This window comes from Orcinus orca, chromosome 15, assembly GCF_937001465.1.
Source record: "Orcinus orca chromosome 15, mOrcOrc1.1, whole genome shotgun sequence".
In the NCBI taxonomy this organism is placed as follows: Eukaryota; Metazoa; Chordata; class Mammalia; order Artiodactyla; family Delphinidae; genus Orcinus; species Orcinus orca.
Genome location: NC_064573.1, coordinates 77,285,660 through 77,306,212, shown reverse-complemented (window position 1 = coordinate 77,306,212; position 20,553 = coordinate 77,285,660). Strand labels below are relative to the sequence as shown.

The following is a 20,553-nucleotide window of genomic DNA, read 5'->3' as shown; positions in this document are numbered from 1 at the left end:
TCATCAGAAGGTGTTTCCCGGCCCTGACCCTTCAGAAGCAACGCTTCCTCACCAGTGCAGAGGTCAGGGTGCAGTGCTTACGTCTGGGAGTTATTCAGACTGTCCATGTGAGCTCAGACCACCCAGAGCATTTTCTCACCGTTATTCCTTTCAGATCATAGCTAGCGTATGTTTTCCATCAAGAGAACGGCACTATGTATTTTGTAGTGGTAAAAGTAATACAGATTTTATTTAGTGGAACACTCCCAGGGTTACTGTGAAGATGAATGAATTAGCATTCCCAAAGTACTTTTGAATCCTAGACAGGCTGAAGTGGAGGGCAATTCTATTGTTGTTCATCCTAACAATAGTACAGGCAGACCCGCAGAGATATTGGGGGTTTAGTTCCAGACCACCGCAATAAAGCAAATCACATGAATTTTTTTGTTTCCCAGTGCATATAAAAGTTATGTTTACACTATACTGTGGTCTGTTAAGTGTATACTAGCATTATGTCTTAAAACAATGTACATACCTTAAGTTAAAAATCCTTTGTTACTCAAAAATGCTAACCATCATCTGAGCCTTCATCAAAGGTCACTGATCACAGATCACTGTAACAAATATAATAATAATGAAAAAGTTTGAAATATTTCGAGAATTACCAAAATGTGACACAGAGACAGGAGGTGAGCAAATGCTGTTGAAAAAAATGGTGCCGATAGACTTGCTTGACGCAGGGTTGCCACAAACCTTCCATTTGCAAAAAATGCAATATCTGCAAAGCATAATAAAATGAGGTATGCCTTTAATTGATTGGTGGGGCCCGGGTGGGGGTGGAGGGAGTATTTCCTTGATAACCTTTTGATTCTGCTATGAAAAACTGGTTGAACAAAAGGTTGTTATTCCCATGGGTATAAAGATAATTCATAGCTTCCGATCTCCACTTCAGCCATTTCCCTGGTATTCTTAGCTATAGTTTTTCAGATTCTAGTGGCCGATGTGACTGACACAGCAGAGTAAATTCCTTTGGGCTTACTTCTAGACTGCAAACTATCAGAAGGATGCTGTATATCCGAGACACAGCTGGTTTGCTTTTTCAGACTTCGGGAGTTAAAAACTTATGTCCACACAAAACCCTGCACACAGATGTTTATAGCAGCTTTATTCATAATTGCCAAAAGTTGGAAGCAACCAAGATGCCCTTCACTAGGTGAATGGATAAATAAGCTGTGGTCCATCCAGACAGTGGTCTATTAATAGCACTAAAAAGAAATGAGCTATCAAACCATGAAAAGGCATGGAGGAAAATTAAATGCATATTAGTAAGTGAAAGAAGGCAATCTGAAAAGGCTACATACTATATGATTCCAACTATATGACATTCTGGAAAAGGCAGAGCTGAGGAGATGGTGAAAAGATAGTGGTTGCCAGCGGTTGGGTGGGAGCAGGGAAGAATAGGCAGAGTGCAGAGGATTTTTAGGGCAGTGACACTGTTCTGTTTGATACATGTATGGCTGATGCATGTCGTTATACATTAGTCAGAACCCATAGAATGTACAACACCAAGACTGAACCTGAATGTAAACTATGACTTTGGGTGATTGTAATGTGTCAGTGTAGGTTCATCGATTGTACTGTAACAGATGTACCACTCTGCTGGGGGATGTTGAGAATGAGGGAGGCTGCACATGTGTGGGTATGTAGGAGGTATATGGGAACTCTCTGTACTTTCTGTTTAACATTGCTGTGAACCTAAAACTGCTCCAAAAATTAAAGTCTATTAAAAACAACACACACAAAAAACTTAGAGTATGTCTCCTGGAGATTTCCAGTTTATACATGGGAAAGATGAGGGTAGACTTGGGCATGCAGTAGGCATCTGATTCCAGATCTGCTGACCTTGAGGTCGTTGTCCTTTCCACCATGCTCTATCTGCCAAGGAAAATGTCAGCATCACCCCATCCGTGACCTGGTTGCCCACACTCAGAATGGAAGCCGCAAACACTAGCGTTTGTGGCCCCCATGAGCCACCCTCCCCAGAACCTCTTCCTCAAGCATTCTTGCTGTTGAAGCTGGACTGTGGCAATCGCCTCTCAATGGCAGTGGTGCCTGTTGGCCTGGATGGTAGTTGAAATCTTGTGTGCACACTGACTGGGCAATAGGGGGTGTTTATGTTGTGCCTTGAGCAAAGGAAGGCATTACTCACACCAGCATCTGCTCCCAAGAAGTCTGAGAAGCTCACTTATTCAGCAGAGCACGATGGAAAAATGCAACCCCGAGCCAAAGGTCATCCTTTGGCTTGTTTGAATGTGGGGAACCAGGAGTCCTAACCCTTTCCTTTCATTGGCCCCAACTGTTGCTTGAAACTCTTCAATCTTAACTTGAACTCTATAAATACTTCCAGTTTTTAAAAAAGTATATAAAACTTTTTTTTTTAGTAAAAAACTTTATACCAGGACAGTTTGCCTCTTATATCTTTGAATGGATTAAGTTTCAATTTATAAAGTCAGATTAAAATGGGGGAGCCAGATTCCCACTCGCACAGGGTGTTTACTCTGCTCCTGGAAGCCTCAGGAGGAGGTCTGGCCCCTTAGCCGTTTCCTCTGACCAGCAGCTGATTCCTTTGATATCCCATCTTGTGTCCTGTCCAAAATAAATGATGGGAGCGATTCAGGCTCCAGTAGCATGGAGAGACCGTCTGCTGGTGCCATCTGATTCCTCAGCAGGCGGAGCTGCACAGCCCTGGGATGCAGTGGCCACCGAAGCGGATTTGTCGGCTGCGGGTTGGGGGATACCACCTTGCCCTTCACACAGGAAAACAGCCTACGAAGAGGGAGCGCTCTGCATAGTCTCAGGTTCCAGGCACTGGAACTTGTGCCAAGAGCTCTCCTGGACCTTTGATCCTACAGGAAGCTGCCTCCTGTGTGATGGATCGCCACCAAGTTGCTGTGTGACCTTGGGCAAGGCACTTCCCCTCTCTGAGAATAATTTTCCTCATATGTAAAAGAAAAGAGCATCATCATAATAATAGTTAATGAGTATATCCTAGGCACTCTCTTAGTACTCCCCTCCCAGAGGTCCTCTGTGATTGACATTATCATCCTTATTTTGCAGACTAGGGATTGTGACTGAAAGAGGTTTGCCCGCAGTCACAGAGCTGGTAACTGACACAGCCAGAATCTGGGCTCAGTCCATCCGACTCCAGAGCCTACGCCATTAACCTCCCACGATATGATTTCAAACACCTTCCGCACGGTCTCTGTGAATCCTCAAAGCAACCATAGGAGGCTGATGCTATCATTACCCACGTTTTATAGGCGAGCAAAGGTCTCGTAACATCTTTTCCACCTGTGAAAAAACTATTATTTTTAAGTTCAGGAGGCCGGTGACAGAAACATGAGTTTAGGAAGGTCAGTGCTCAGACTTCCTGTTGGCGGAGGAGAAGGGACAGAGGGCATAGAGTGAAGGGTAAATGAGAGGAGAGAAAGTGGCTCTTCAGCCAGGTCTGCAAAGCCCTTTCCAGGGGACCCCTTAGCGCTCCCAAATCATTGATTGCAACAACCGTGGGAGGTAGGTGCTGTCACCACCCACTTTTTACAAAGGAGGATGGGGAGAGAGAAAGAAGATGCCCAGGTTACAGAGCTCTTTGCCATCCATCCTGCCTCCTGACACTGACCCTTGACCCTCTACTCTGTCCACCCGAGCCCTCCAGATTCTATAAACGCCCCATATACTTTCCAACACCTGTGCCTTTCACTGTGCAGGTTCCTCTGTCCAGAACGCCCCTTCTCCCTTTTGTCTGTTGGCCAGATTCCTTCATAGTTTTCTGATCAAGCCAGCTCTGGGCTTAACTCTTCTGAAGTCTTTCCTGAGACCCCTGGCAGATGGCACGCCTCTCCATCTGTGTCCCCTGAGCTCTGTCATGGAAATGAGAGTATGGGATGATGACAGTGGCTGTAATAATAATCATTGTTGTTGTAAAAACTGCAGCCTTTCTTGAGTCCTTACTGTGTGCCAGGCCGGGTGCTCAACATTCACACATATCTCATTCAACGTGTTCCCATCACCTCTGTCTTTCTGAAGAGGAAACTGGGGCTCAAAGGAGTTAAGTACCTTTCCAAAGACCCCTCAACTAGTACACGCCTGCACCTGTGCTGTCGTCAGCAGTAGGAGATGTGATGATGGAAACGAGACTGGAAGGATGCAAGGAATGCGCCACAAGCCAAGGAACATGGGCAGCCTCCAGAAGTGGAAAAAGGCAAGGAAACCCATCTCCCCTGAAGCCTCCAGAAGGAACCAGCCCTGCTGACACCTTGATTTCAGGCTTCAGGCATCCAGAACATAAACTTGTGTTGCTATAAGCCACTAGGTTTGTGGCCATATGTTACAGTAGCAAGAGGAAACTCATAAGGCAGAAATGCTTTTCAAGAGAGGAGCTGACATTCTGTGGTCAGCACCTCAGCCAGGGCCCTGCTTACACAAAAACATACTTGTTCAATGAAGATGTGCCGTCTGGGTGTTATCCATGAGCAGGACTGTCAAAAGATTTCAGTCCACCCCCCGACCCCCTACCCCCATCTGGAATGTTGGCTTTTAAACCCGGACCTCTGGAGTTCAGCCTGGCCTTTCTGTCCACCGTTCCGGGAGAACAAGCACATCACCCCCACCCCCTCTACCCGTCCTGTTCGAATGAATGGTTCTTTTCTATCTGTGTAAGGGATTATTGTTCTAATTATTTGTGCATCTCTATGGAAACATTCCTTAAAAATACTATATGTCAACTTGAATTTTCCACCAGCAACGTCTTTGGAACATCTGTCTGACCATGGACTTGGTTTACATTGAGGGAGGAGGTACTTCCCTTTCGCCCTCGCATCAGTGATAGATAAAGCAATGGAAAAGCCTCTGGGCGTCAGGAAGCCTGAGCTCTGTCCGGCCCAGGCCTGCCCTTAACTTTCTCTGTGACCTTGGACAAGTCACTTCACCCCAAATCCGAGTACTTCAACTTTACTTCCTTACTTGTAAAGTGTGTTGAACTGAATAATCAAGAATACGCCTTTCTGTTCTAAGAGTGCATGCTTCTATATCCTCTGCCAGTCAGAAACAATGCTTTTCTACCTACCAGCCAGCCTTGTTGTCCATCACTGTCCCTTTGCACTCTGTGTCCAGGGATTACAAAGCTATTTACATTTTTCTGAATATAGAGTAATAATAATACCAATATCTGCTTCCCATTTGTTGCTACTCTGCTAAGCACTTTATATGCATTATCTCATTTAATCATCACTGCCCCAAGGGTAGATGTTTCTTTTCCCTCTTTTATGTATGAGTAAAATTAGGCTCAGAGAAATTAAGTAATTTTCCTGTGGTCACACAGTTAGTAAGTGGCAGAGCTGGCATTTAAGTGAGCTGTCTGTTTTCAGAGCCAGCAGCACTCTTAACCACTTGTTCATAGACTATGAGGAACATGGTTAGGGCCCCATCAGCATTTGCAGAATGTTTGAATGAATGAACCTGAAAATCATTCCAAGAAGCAAAACAGTTATCACATTTCCCTGCTTGGGGCTGAAGGTACTTCTTAGAGCAGCCAGCCTCCAGCCAAGCTTCCTGGGGGCACACGTAGGAGGTTCCTGGTTGGTTTATGGCATGCCCTGCCTTGGAGGTCAGACCCGCAGGAAAATGGCAAGGTCTGAAGCACAGGTTTGGATTGTCCCTTCAAAGCCAGAAACCCCAGGGGGAGGGTGTCCCAAAGGAATTCATTTTATTGCTTTTGCCTCAGCTATTCATTTACAGCATGAATTTCTCAGGCTCACTCCGAACTTGTGTTCTTAACTGTGGAATTGGGTTAGTTATATAGAGAGAGACAACTTTATTCTGGAGTAGACCTGGAAAGAGTTTTAAGCCAGCCCTTGGCTCCCTGCCTTTTAGCCCAGCTGCTCCTGTCAGCAGCCCCTACCTGGTTTCTGAGTGAGAAGTCCAGGCAGGAATTCTTGGAGGCTGTAATGAAGAATGAGCATGCTTCCCTTATTCATTTCCCCTTCTGTGGCTAGTTAGGAAGCAAAGAGAAAACCTGAGCATTTCCCCCCTGTACATCCCAGAAAGTCTTTTCACAGAAGATCTTTGCTTAGAAGGTCTAATTCTGTTTAACAGAAGACCAGTCCTAGGTTCCTTCTAGGGCTGCCATGTTTAGTGGTCTGGGTCGTTTCCAGAAGGACACAGAGAAATGCCTCTTTAGAGGGGCTATGCTAGCCTCTTAGAAGAGGTTCATCTTTTTGACCTTTTTTGAGAGCTTGCTGTGTACATGCTAATCACTTAGAACAGGAGTTCTCAGTGGGGGAGGCTGTGCCCCCAGGGGACAGTCGGCAATGTCTGGAGACATTTTTGGTTGTCACAACTGGGTGTGTGTGTGTAGGGGTGCCACTGTCATCTGGTGGGGAGGGCCCGGGGATGCTGCTCAACATGCTACAATGCACAGGACAGCCCTCACCACAGAGAATTGTCTGGCCCCAAATGTCTCTAGTGCTGAGGCTAAGGACCCCTCGCTTGGAGAAGACAGAGTGTGTTCTTCAAGGTAGGGGTCAGGGAAGGCCTCTGGAGAGGGACATTTGAGCAGAGACACAGAGGAGTGAAGGAAATCTGTGAGCAGAGTGGGGGCACACTGCCTGGTGGGACTGGGGGTTTCAGTGTAAGTACGAGGGAGCCTGGGGGTTCCCAGCAGGACGGTGAGATGCTCTCACCCTGTGCTGGTGGGAGTTGGAGGTACTTAGCAGGAAACACATGGAATTTGTAGTATCATCAGAATACGAATATAAGTACACATTATATTTACGAGTCTGGAGACTGATAGTGGCAGTAAGTCTATAGGTGCCTACAGCCATTTCCAAATAGTTTTGGGGATTCCATTCAGTCTTTGCGCACCTCTTAGCCATTTGTTCAATAAATACTACTTAGCATCTATCAAGTACTAAGACCAGGGTAGGCACTGAGGCTTCGAAGATGCACCACAGGCAAGAAGGAGGAGAAAACCCAAGTTCTGGGGTCCAGTAGGTTGCCTCCTGCCACTCACCAGCTGTGTGACCTTGGATAGGACATTTCTTTACCTCTCTGAACTACAGGTATGTCGTCTGAACACTGGAGGGAGTTGATAATGTCATCGACCTTCTGGCATTTTTGGGAGTGGGTAAGTCACTTAGCACCACACCTAGTAAACAGGAAAGCCCCAGTTAATGGCACCAGTGATGAGATGCTATCCCTGTGGCCCGGGAACTCACAACCAGAGCAGAGAGCACCAGAGAGAACAGTTTACTGTCACTGTTTTATTGTTAAATCACATTTAAACTCATCTCTACTGCAGTGGATGCGCAAGATACACTGTCAAGTGAAAATAAAGTATATTGCAAGAATGCAGGCAAAGTACCGTCCCATTTATGTAAAAGAAGAAGTTTTACGTATCACACGTGACTGGGTAGTAGACTAGGTTATGAGCAACGTACATAAATACGCATATATTAGAGGACGATCTGGAAGGATACCGACCCAGCTGTTACCAGGAACTAGTTACCTCTGCAGAGTGGGATCGGGGCTTGGAGATAACTTTCAGTCTGTGGCAGAGATAGTCATGCTCACTGCATAGCCCTGTGTTCACATCCGTTTCCTCATCTCCATGTGGTCTGATAGGGGCTGAGTGACTCATCTGGCCGTTGGAGTCAGTGTGTCTGTGTGTCCCTTCTGGGTGGAGGTATTTAGAAGCAGGTGGGAGCTTTTTTACTTTACTCTCCCCTTTGTTGCAGTGACTCTGATTCCATTGGCTGAGGCTGGGGGAATCCACATTGTCCTGCATCAGACTTTGTATAATTGAGAAATGGACTCGTTAGGAGTGACTGAGATTTGGGGGCTGCAACATAGCATAGCACAGACCAGTTCACACCAGAAATGGCATCTACTTCTGTGCAGTTGGGTTTTTCCATATTAAGCGTGCATTTTAAAAGTTAAAATTAAACTTTTCTCTGAAAAGGCTACATACTATACGATTCCAACTATATGACATTCTGGAAAAGGCAGAACTATGGAGAAAGTAAAAAGATGAGTGGTTGCCAGCAGTTGGATTGAGAGGGATGAATAGGTGGAGCGCAAAGCACTTTTCAGGGCAGTGAAAATAGTCTGTATGATCCTGTAACGGTGGATACATGTCATTATTCATTTGTCCAAACCCATAGAGTGTACGACACCAAGGGAGGACCCTCGTGTCAACTATGGACTTGGGCAATGATGGTGAGTCAGTGTAGGTTCATCGACTGTAAGAAATGCCCCACTGTGACGGGAGGCATGGATAGTGGGGAGGCTGTGTGTGTTGGTGGGGCGGGGCACATGGGAACTCTCTATACTGTCCACTCAGTTGTGCTGTGAACCTAAAACTGCTCCAAAAATGAAGTCTTGTTTTTTAAAAAGTTAAACTTTCGCTGTGGTACGGACAAGTCCTGTGACTTTAGAAACATACAAATTCCTGAAAACACCGATTATTATTAGGCTCAGGAATTAACCAGTCATGGGAAGTCTAGGGGTTCAGTGCCAATGTCAGTGTTGATCTACATCCTTGGGTGGAAGGCCAGTCATTTGGGGGAGCTTCCAATAGTTTGGGGACTCTACGGCTTAGGAAGGAAAAGGGGAGTGAAGACATTCAGGAGGATAACGCTGAAAACAGGAGGCTTTGAAATGGAAGGCAAGTTTCTTTTTGTGAGGCTGAGTCTAGGAGCTACGAGCTGCCTCTTTTCCTTTTAGTATCTTTATTCGGAATGAGACCAACAGCCCAGCCAATATCTATAAATAAACAGCCCATGATGATTTGTCCCTCCTGGTTGCAATTGTCCAAACAAAGGAAAGTAGCCCATTCCCGGATCTAAGCCCCCCTGGCCACACTGAAGCCTTGGCAACACTTGAGTCCCCAGAAAGAGATTTTAGTGGTTGCTGTGCAAGAATCCTCAAAGGCGTTTCAGCTCCAGTCCCCGGCCACAATTTAAGGATGGAGTCAGCCAAACATTTGTGAGGCTAAGTGGGAGGAGAAAGAGCAGAAGGAGGAAAAAGGCATTTCCTAGCGCCCAGGGGACCCAAATGAGAAGCAGTCTTTCAGCAGTTTGATTTTTTTTTTAAAATCACTTTTGTGGTGCCACAAACTTGCCCTCTGATCTTGGCAAGGGGAGAACTTCTTGAGATAAGAATGCCAGGGCTGCCCTGCGGCTCCCGCACTTCCATTCAGCCCACTGTGTAATGCAGTCGGCTTCTGCCTCCCCGCCTCCCGAGAAGCTGGGCTTCCGAAGGCAACAGCAGTGTCCCAGTTGGCAAACAGAGGGGCTCCTTCAACCCCGGTGGCTCTGACTGCGTCTTCCTCTTCCTGCTTCTACTTGCCGGCTACTCCTTGTGAGTTTCTCTTGCGGCTTGCAGTGAGTGTGGCCGTCTGTGTTCTTCCTTAGCTTTCTTCTTCCTTTTTTTTTTCTCTTAGCTTTCTTCTTGTCTCAAAGTCTTTCTTCGTGCCTACCTTCATATAGATTTCCTGCAGCAGGGCCTGAGACCTGTTTGGTCACACCGGGCCCCACTCTCAGAAGGACTCCGTGCTTGGTTTAATGTTTGCCTCTCACCGTCCTGAAGTTCTTAATAGGTTTTGAACAAGGTGTTCTCATTTATATTTTGCAATGAGCCCTGCAAATTACGTAGCCGGTGCTGCCTACAGGTACTTTGTTTTAATACTTCCCCAAAAAAGTATGTGGGCAAGTGACTTAATTTCTCTGTGTCACAATTTTCTTGGGTTATTAAGAGAATTCAGCGACATCGGTCTCGGAAAGCGCTAAGTGCAGTGCCTGGCAGGCATACAGCAGGCACTCAGCAAGTGCTGGTCAGGGTTACTATTGCTTCTGGCCTCTCTCCTCCCTTGAGCTGCTTCCCTCTTGCTCATCTCAGTGAAAGAGATTAGCAGTCATTCAGAAGTGTAATCTGTTCATCGTAGGCTCCTCCCACTTCCCCTCTCCACATCCAAACCGTCATCAACTCCTCTTTATTCTGCATTTGAAATGTTTATTAAACTTTTCCTCTCCCTCCCTCTCTGCTGCCACTGTGCAGACTTAGCTTACACGAGTTATTGCAATGGCTTCCTAATTAATTTCCTCGCCTCCTGTCTTTTCTTTTTTTCTTTTCCAAAACAGAGCCACTTGATCCAGCAGCTGAGATTAAGTCAAGCTGGTCCAACAGGAATTTATGCAAATGTCCAGGTTTGTCCTTGAGGATGGCGTGTGCTCCATTGAAAGAGGTTGGGAAAGGAAAACAAACATGGGTGCCTACTTCCGTGCTGAGCTTTGGACACACAGTTTTGCATGCAGTCGTAACCAGGATGCTACTAGGTGGAGATGTTCATCTCCCATTTTATGGGGCAGAAACCAGGGCTCCGAGAGATGGTAGGGCTTGGGCAATTTCATGGTGACAGAGCTGGGATTCATACCCAAATCTCTCTGACTTGAAAGTACCTGCTCACCAGAAAAAAGACATGAGTGGAAAAACTAGTGAAATGGGAATAGGACCTGTAGGCTAATACCAGTGATGCGCCGATGTCAGTTTCCTGGTTTGGCTCCTTGTGCAATAGTTGTGTAAGATGTTATCAGTAGAGAAAGCTGGATGAAGCATATACGGGAAATCTCTGTACTATTTTTGAAACTTTTCTTCAACTCTAAATTTATTTCAAAGTACAAAGTTAAAAAAAAAAGAAAAGAAATACCTTTCCACTACGTACTCTGTGCCCTTCACTGAACTTCTTGATCTTATTGTCTAGAACAATCCCCACTTCGCGATACTGTCCCCCCAAAACACACACACATGCACACACATGCACGTGTGCACACACACATGCTCATGCATACTCCACACAGTGTCTTGCACAGGAACATCAGCCCCAGCTCTCTGCACCCATCAGCTGATGCAGCCCTGGCTATGACCTACCCCAAGGCATCAGTGGGAATTATGGAAGGAGACAGTAACCAGGTGCCTGTGATTTACACTATAACTGTGTTCACCCCCCCCCCCGCACCCTTTGGCTATAAAAATGCAGCGGTGTTGCAATTTATACATTGCAAAATGCCTCTCCTGCCCCCCACCCATCCCCTGCATCACCTCCTCCCCTGTCTCTGAGTTGGCGTGTAACCTTGATGATCCAGCCAAATGAGTTATTTGAGATGGAAACGTTAATTTATTTGAGCAGATGGGTGTCACCGCTGCTCTGTAAAAAGGTGGCGTTTTGCCGTATTGGCCCAGAGTGCCGCAGATGAAGTCCTGGCTGCGTCGCTGAATCACCGAGTGTGAACGGAATCATATGTTAACGGCACTAAGGGAAATGCCTATTTAAGCCAAGCCCTTCCAGAAAACAAATCCTCGGCCCCCCCCACCCCGATTTTTGTTTTAAATCTGGATTTTCGCATCTCTGATTTGCCGAGGGTCTGAAAAACCTGAAACTCATTATTTCTCAAAGTGTGGTCCAATGTCCGCCCACATCAGAGTCAAGCAAGGGTTTTATTAAAACACAGATCTGTGGGACCCACCCCTGACCTACAACCCCCCACCCTTGGGAGTACAGGCTTGGGGATTCTGCAGTTTTAACAAGCTCCCTGGGTGACTGTCACACACACTGAAAGTGGGACCCCCGTGGCTGAAATGATGCTATCAAACTGCCCAGGAAAATCTTCAAAACAAAACAGAACAAAGCAAGAAACCTTGGGATCCGAGGTGGGGTTTTTTGGGGGGGTGGGGTGCGGGGGGGGAGACCTGTTTTGTTTCTTTCTACTTTCCTCTCCCTTTTCAGATTTTGTGCAAAAAAAGTATTACTTTTGTAGTTGGAAATAAATACGTAAAAGGGATAAAAAGATAGCACAAAGAGATTATTTGTGCACTAGAAGCCAAAGACGGTTTGGAAATGTCAGGAATTTCCAAGACAAGGGGTGTCGCTGTCCTTGGCCCTGAACTTTCAGTCTGTACTCTCTCCTCAGACACCCTCCACCACCCCACCCCACCCCCACCCCTGCTCCCCCGACCGCTGCCTTCTCTAAGTGTTACATCCAATTTTCTCTTGAATACATGTAGTGAAGAAACTCAATGACCTCCCAGGGGACCTCACTTATAGGGAAGAAGCACAACGAGAGGATTTATGGAACGTCTGTAAAATACGTGTGTAGAAACTCGTGACATTTTGATCGCTACCAAGGAGAAAAATGGACAGTTTCTTACCAGTCAGTTGCATGAGCCTTTTTTTTAAGGGTTTTTAAAATTAATTAATTTCCCCCCCTTTGTTAGAAATTCTTGGCACAGACACAGGCCCCGGAGAAGGGAAACATTGCCCACGGGCTGTATGTCCAAAGTGTCAGGATTTCAATCCCAAACCTCTGGGGGCAAAGCCACATTTCTTGTGCTTCCCATGAAGTGGGGAGAGCCCTGTCAACGTTCACGGGAAGGAGGGTATTATTAGTAATAGTGCTGCCTCTTTTCTAACAGCCTCCGTGCCACTTCAAGCATCACAGCCTCCCAGATAGCCTCTCCCCCGGGCTGCCTCTGCACCCAGAGCCATTTTCAGGGGAGAAGAGCCTGAGATGTTTGCCATGCGGCATCAGGCCTCGTCTACCTCCAGCCCCTTGTCAAATGCAGGAGCATCGATTAGGCATCTGGTTTTTCTCAGCCTTGCAGGTTCCATTCCTTCCCCCGGGAATTTGCAGCCAAAGACAATGAGCTGAACGGAATTTCCCGAATGGCTGGAGGAGGAAGAGCCCTTGGAGGAGAATTTGGACCCTGCATCCTGCTTTTGTCACCAACTAGTCTTGGGTCCTTTCTTGGCCTTGGTTTCTTCATCTGTAAAATAAAAATCTAGAGGAGTTATGAAGATCAGAGAAAATCTATAAACAAATAGTTATCAACCAGAAGCGACTTTGTCCCCCATCCCCCCCACCCCGGGATGTTTGGCAATGCCTGGAGACAGTTTTGGTTGTCATGACTGGGGCGGGGGGCAGTGCTACTGGTATCTAGTGCATAGAGGCCAGGGATGCACGGGGCAGCCCCGCACAACCAAGAATTATCCAGCCCAAATATCAGTGGTGCTGTGATTGAGAAACCCTGATATAAAGGGCCCGGCAAACAATTAGTGATTCAGGTGGTACTTGTGAGAAAGGGTGTGGGAAAAGGAATACAGTAAGTGTATTCAATAAACCTTAGCTATTATTAGTAGATCTGAGTTAATTGGTAGTTGCTTCCTGGAACGCCTTGAAGGATTCTAAGGCTACAAACAAGCTCAGCTAGACAGTGTCATGATTGATTAGCGATGTCTGCCATGGGCTTGGCAGGGGGAAGTGGCAGCATGAGTGCAGTGTATTTTCTGACCCTGGACTCTATGATGTCTAGCATCTGTTTCTACTCTGACATTCTGTGATCCTATTGCTATGATTCTGTGAGTCTATCTATAAAGTTCTGTAGTCAGCATTATTTACAGAATATTTAAGCAGGCCAGGCTCCTGCAGGCTTGCTTGGCAGGGGAGGAGGGTGAATGGAAAGCCAGGACGACAGAGCTGGCTCTGTGCAAGGTAAACTAGATAGCCGCTGACAGGATGTGGGGGATGTGATGCAGGCAACCCCCCTCCTACTGCCCCTAAGTCTTCCCCACCTCGCCTGGGTTAAAAATGTTTATGGTTAGAGTCACTGCACTGGATCAAACACTGTTTCCAGGAGGCCTTTGTTTAAATGCACAGAGATTACCTAGAAGGGATAAGCATGCAATCCATCCCTATGTATTAATTCAATAAACTAGTCGTTGCTCGGCAGAATAGAACTGAGGGACAGGAGACAGGTTATCTGTGAGAGCAGGTGAGGAGGTGGGGGAAAGCACGCCTTACAGGGCAGGAGTTGGAATCAGTATTGCACAACTCCAGGAGGTGCTTTTTGCACTGAATTAGGGTGACCAACTTGTCCCGGGACTTCCCTAGTTTTTTTTTTTTTAATGTTTACTTACTAATTTTATTTATTTATTATTTTTTTGGCTGTGCTGCATGGCGTGTGGGATCTTAGTTCCCGGACCAGGGATCAAACCCATGCCCCCTGCATTGGAAGTGCAGAGTCTTAATCACTGGACCACGGGGAAGTCCCAGGGACTTTCCTAGTTTTAAAACGGAAGATCCCATGTCCCAGGAACTCCCTCCGTCCTGGGTGATCCAGGATGGTTGATTATCCTACCTCTAGGCCACATGGCATGGAAGGAACTTGTAGTCCTTGCTGTAATTTATCCCTCATGCAGCTGCCTGAATTCTCTTTCTGGACATGTTCCTCCCTTGCCTGTGAATCCTCTGTGGCTCCCTAGGGCCCTCCAAACTAGCTTGGGACTCTCCATCATGGTGCCCAAGGTGTCCCCAGCCTTGCTTCCTGATGTCACCTGATCCACCTGCCATGAATCACTCCAACTAGTTGCCATATTGGAGACGCGCTGTGTATTATTCTCTCTCTGGGTTAGAGGAGGAGCTTTCCTAGAGAGGGAACTCACTTCTTGGAGTGTATTCAACTTGTGTCAGTAGCAAAAGAGTTACTTAGCCCAGCCTTTGTAAATAGTATAAAACTCATCTGAACCCCCCGCCCCCACAGTGAGTCAGGGCTCAGGGATATGGCTACCACTCTGTGTCAAGAGAAATCCCACATACCCCAGAGAACCCCAGGAATCCTTGGAGAATGAGGGTGAAGCCACCAGGCACATGGAACCACTCTAAATGAAAATAAAGCCTTCCTTCCTTCCTACACTCTTTAAACTTTTCAAAGCAGTTTCACACACAGCCCTGGACAGATCCCCTTTGTATCTCTGAGAAAAAGAGAGGATGGATGTCATGCCCATCTGACGGGTGGAAAAACTGAGGTCCCGGGCAGAGGGTCCTATACTCAATAAAGAAACGTTTCTGGATTAGGAGGATCGGGCACAGTGACGTTTAGTGTCTCATGGCACGTGGGTGCCTGGTCTATAACTAACCAAAGTCTTCTGCCTTCTATCCTCTGATGTTTTCATTCATTCATTAACTGAATGCTTAGTATGTGTCAGGCACCGTGTTCGTCTCATAATAATGATTGTAGCTAGGGTCGTGGGGGATTTTACTACCTGCAAGTCCCTCTGCTAAATTTTGGATGTGCCTTCATTTCAATGCTCGGAGCAAGCTTTGTGGTATGGGTACAACTACTGTCCCAGATACAGGGGAGGAAACAGACTGAAGAGGGAAAAGCAACCCATCCAGGGTCACTCAGCTCACAAGTGGGGCCTCTGCTGAGGCTCATCATGTTCCCTGGTGTGGTGTGCTTGTGTGGAGCTCTCACTCTTGTAAGGAGAGAGACATGCCAGTTTTCTGAGGTCCAGCCTTTTCCTCTAAGACTCTCCAGGCTGTTCCCTCCCAGTGAGCAACACTCCAAATAGGAGAGAAAGGAGACCAATGTTAATGAAGCATCTTCTGTGGGCCAGGCATATGCACCTATGTTTTCCACACCACCTGGCGAAGTAGCTGCAGTTGAGTCCAGAAGAAATCAGGGCTCCTTGGGTTGACGTGATTGGCCAAAGCTGGCACAGCTGGTGTGCTGGGAGTGGAGACCTGGCCTTGGACAGTGATGCCACATGACTTGCTTTTTCTGCCAGTCTTGGCTCTCCCAAAGGACGTGCGGTGGGGAGAGTTTGCTGCAAGTCTTCAGGTCACATAGGAACCACAGAACACTTCTCTTGCGCTTGGTACGTGATCTTAAGCACAAACTCTCGGGACAGGAGCCAGAAAGCCACTCTCCCACCCATTCATTGTAGGGCAGGGGAGCTGGGGACAGGACCCAGGGCCGGGCCCAGTGGAGTCCTGCTGCCCATGTCAGGCAGCAGGTGGCGCTGTGGCCCCGGTTTAACAAGGACGGCGGGAAGGTGGAAAGGAGGGGGGAATCCAGAAAGAAAAACTTGTGGAAAACAAGGATTTAGAAAGAAGAACAATTTGTTCCAAAACATTTGCCTTGTGACGGGGTCATCTATAAATTCTGGGATTTCCTGTTTGCCGCTGGGCAGGCTGGCCGGCGGGCAGGCCACTCTCTTCTCTGCAGTCTGGAAGAATCATTTAAGCCCAGCTCACGAGCTCTGGCCTCCCCTGGCCCAGACTGGCTCTGAAATTTCCCGGCTTTTGTGCCCATAAGCAGGATCCTGTGACAGCAGGTCTCCTTGAGCCGTGCTCCAGTTTCCACGGGGGTGGGAGGAGGAGTGAGATCATGGTCATTTTTAAAGGAGAGACTGTCCTCACGAGCTCCCTGTGTTCTCCGTGCTGCCAGGCTTGTTTGAAGGCATAAAGTGAGGGAAAAGAATAAAATGAAAGAGACAGAGGTGGATTCTTCTATTTTCCATAGTCACGATTTTGTGTGTGTGGTGAGAACACTTAAGATCTACATTCTTAGCAAATTTCAAGTATGCAATTCAGTACTATTAACCAGCAGTATTATTAAATAGCTCCCCAGAACTTACTCATCTTCAAACTGTAAGTTAGTACCCTTTGACCAACACCTCCCCGTTTCTTGTACTCCCCAGCCAGCCCCGGCAGCCACCATTCTACTCTCTGCTTCTGCAAGAGCGACGTTTTTAGATTCCATACATAAGTGATACCATGCAATATTTGTGCTTCTGTGTCTGTCTTACTTCACTTAGCATAATGTCTTCTTGTTGTTGCAAATGGCAGGATCTCCTTTTTTATGGCCTAATAATATTCCTTTGTGTAAATATGCCACGTTTTCGTTAGACATTCATCTGTCAGTGGACACTTAGGTTGTTTCCATATCATGGCTGTTGTGAATAATGCTTCAGTGATCATGGAAGTTCAGATATCTCTTCAAGATTCTGAGTTCATTTCCTTTGGATTTATAACCAGCAGTGAGATTGCTGGGTCATACGGTAGCTCTATTTTTATTTTCTTGAGGAAGAAGGTAGCCCCTTTAAAAAAGAGAGAGAGCTGTTCTAGTCAATATGGGGAGAAACATTTCACTGGAAAAGAGAGGGAAAATTCTTTTTACCAGCCTGGTAAAACTTGAACCAAGCCTAAAGCCCAAAGCCATCAATGAATGAATGGCTAAAGAAAATGCATGCATGCTTCCACACATCCATCCACTCATTCATCCATCCATCTGTCTACCCATCCATCCATGAATCCATCCATCTACCACTCATCCATCCATCTGTTCATCCATCCATCCATCCATCCAATTGCTCACTCATTCACTCAGCAAACAATTATGGAGTACCTACCATATGCCTCTACCTTTTCCTGTTTTTACTCTGAGGGTAAACCTAGACCAGCTCTGTGGTCTCCTCCTGGGGTCAGTGGCATGTGGAGGACATACGAGTAACATCTGGAAATGGGATCCAGAAGGTGGGCTTGGGATTCCTGGACAAGAACTGTTAGGAAGGATTGCAACATATTTGGCCAGGGTGAGGCGTACAGTTTGTGGCTGAAAACAGAGTTTTTCTCTGAATAAGTCAAACGAGCCTGTCTGGGATCAAATCCACGAGGGCTGGACAATCTGGTCTCAGCAAATTAAAACAACATGGGCACCAGCCAGCTACATTTTTGAAAACAGTATTTGTGTTGTTTTAATCAAGGACACCACCTCCTCTGTCCTTTGCTCTTGACAAAAAGCTCTGAATTGAAATGGGGCAGAATTTATAAGAAAATAAAACAATTCTTGGGCATCCCAGCACAAACTCATTTTCCTTTTCATCAGCTTCACAGTTTAAGGGCCTCTCTCTATCTCGTTTTACCCTTCTGCCTGCAGGATTATGAGGATTAATGAGCCCATGCCAAGATAGTGTCTAAGTGACACAAGAGCAACACTGCTCTTTCCATATGTAGCTGAACCCAACCTGTTGCATCCTTCCCACAGGTGGAGAGTCCCTTTTAGTAGGGTCTTGGTCCCTGCAGTGACTGTGGGCAGCCAAGGGGGCAGCTTGAGCCCCAGGCTGAGTCTGTGTATTAACTGTGTCTTATTTTCTATATTCTGATGCCTTGAACATCTTGGAACCTTGCTACCCAGGGAGGGACTGCTCCTCCTGGACTTAGCCAGTTCCTAGAGATAGTGAACAACTAGCCAGGAAGCACGCCTTTCAAATGCAGACCAACCAATCCAAAGCTCACATCTCCAACCCTCTTCTTGATGGGGCTCTCACCCTCTGAGCCACTGTCTACCTGCCCTAATCACCGCAGGACACACAACTTGGGCACAGCCCCCATGCCCCGGATCTCGCTGAGATTATTCAAACTAGCTCCTCTTGAGCCTGTTTACCCTGCCTCACCCGTTCCTTCCAGGAGAAACCACAATAAAATTTCTTGCCTGTATTTTTCCCTTACCGCCTCTGCCTCCTGACTGACCCTGCTGCTTCCCCATGTGACCCTGCATGCCGGGCCCTGCCTCCTGTTTCTAGGGATCTATGAGTACAGTACACTTCTTACTTCATGACAGTCATTTCTGTGTCTTGAGTGTCTTATCAAACCTGCTGAAAACGAATCCCAGGTACCCTTAATACAGCGTGCTCTGACTGTCTGTGTGACTGTGGCAGGTCACTGTGCTGTCTTACCTGCAGCCTCCTCTTTCATAAAATGGGGACAGTGATGTCCAGTGCTTGTGGGGATCGAGCAGGTGACAGAAGTGATTTCCCAGCCTCAAGGAGCACCTCTCCAGAGACCTTCTTTATACCATCCTCACTGTTCTCTCTCTCTCTTTTTTTTTTTTTTTGGCCATGCCACATGGCTTGTGCAATCTTAGTTCCCTGACCAGGGATCGAACCCATGACCCCTGCAGTGGAAGCAAGGCATCTTAACCACTGGACCTCCAGGAAAGTCCCTGTTCTCTTTTCTTTTTTTCTTTTTTTTTTTGTGGTATGCGGTCCTCTCACTGCTGTGGCCTCTCCCGTTGCGGAGCACAGGCTCTGGACGCGCTGGCTCAGCAGCCATGGCTCACGGGCCCAGCCGCTCCGCGGCATGTGGGATCTTCCCGGACCAGGACACAAACCCGTGTCCCCTGCATCGGCAGGCAGACTCTCAACCACTGCACCACCGGGGAAGCCCTCTCTTTTCTTTATAACATTTATTTGTAGTTGAAATGACTCCTTTCTTTCTTTGCCTGCCCCACCCCCACTAGAATGAATGCTTTCGTTCACTGCTGAACACCTAGACCAACGCTTAGACCAGTGCCTTGCACACAGTAGGTGCTCATTTTACAATATGGAATGTGTGTAAACGCATCTAGCACTTAGCACGCATGCTTGTTGCTTTCCTCCCTCCTTAGTCTTTCGATCTTTCGGGATCCTCTTGCGTGAACTGGCATGGGTTTGGGCCACTTTACAGATTGGAAGCTGTTGAAGGAGATTCTAGTCCTTTCTGCTGGCCTGTAAAGCTTTGTGCTTGTGTGGAGGCTCTTGTCCAAGACACTCAGAGCACTTTATAAACGTTGATGACATAAATGGTGTACTTTGTTTGCAGCAGGTGGGGCATGATTTGCCGAAGCAGGATGGTTCCCAGTGAAGCCAAACCTGTTCTGGAAGTGAGTGGAAAGTTTAAGCGCAGTCAGAGACCTCAGGGGCCATTTGCCCAGTGACGTCCAGTGAGTGGCTCGGGACAGCGAAGATTCCTGGAAGGCAGCCCCTCACCCCTAGGTACCCCTTCCTCCCTGCACAGCCTCGTGCCCTGGAGTGGGTATTGTTTTGCTCCATTGGCAGAGCTTCCAGAATCGAGTTAAGAGGATTCTTCTGCTGCCAGAAGGCTCCTTGCATGGATTTATTGAGCCCTCACTTAGCAGAGGTGTTGAGGCTGCAAGTCATATGGTACTCACACTCATTCATCCAACAGAGCCTTCTGAGCATCCGGTCTGGGCAAGGGCTGTGGACAGAGGGGTGAGGAGACCCGTGAGGGGACAGTGACTCTCACAGAGGAAGTACTTGACTGAGTGCACACAGCACAGGGTCTGTAGGAGCCCAGAGAAGAGGGTTGGGTCAGGACAGGCTTCTTGGAGGTACTCCTGTTGCTTGTTGACACCCAGGAGTCTTTTAGTTATAGGTTACAAAACCCCAGCTCAAACAGGCTTAAGCCATAAAGAAAATACATTAACTCACAGAATGGGCAAATCCAGGAGGCTCTGGCTTCAGGCATGACTGGATCAAGGGGCTTAGATGAAAACTCCATCTCTTGGTGCTTGTTTCTCTCTCTGCCTTGGCCTCATTTCCTCCAACCATAGGCAGCATTTACCCCACTTAGCGGAAAAGATGGGAATTGGAAGCTCCCAGTTCCCATTCTTCTCCTTCTATTCATATGTTTACTTAACCAATATTTACTGAGTGGTGAACAAGACGTCTTACAGATTTAGCCAACAGTTAAACTTGTGTTTTTGGGCCAAAGACACATGTGCAAGAGTATTCATTATGACGTTGTTTATACTAACCAAAGACCAGAAACAACCTAAGTGGCCTCCAGAAAGGGATTGGGTGGGTAAATTATGCAGCAGAAGACTGGATGGCAATTGGAAGAA

General features: G+C 47.0%; 1 protein-coding gene across 22 annotated transcripts in view; it reads left to right on the top strand.

The window, feature by feature from the left end:
- Positions 1-20,553, top strand: part of SPRING1 (SREBF pathway regulator in golgi 1) — a 314,339-nt gene that overhangs the window by 86,652 nt on the left and 207,134 nt on the right. For 6 of the 22 annotated variants that reach the window (XR_007471544.1, XM_049697618.1, XM_049697620.1 and 3 more), the window contains exon 5: positions 10,176-10,241. The exons of the other annotated variants lie outside the window; for them this stretch is intronic. Coding sequence is in view for 5 of the 6 variants with exons in the window: in XM_049697618.1 (XP_049553575.1) it covers positions 10,176-10,241 (66 nt within the window). In the remaining variant the exon portion in view is untranslated. The remainder of the gene's footprint in view (positions 1-10,175; positions 10,242-20,553) is intronic. 22 annotated transcript variants of the gene reach the window in all.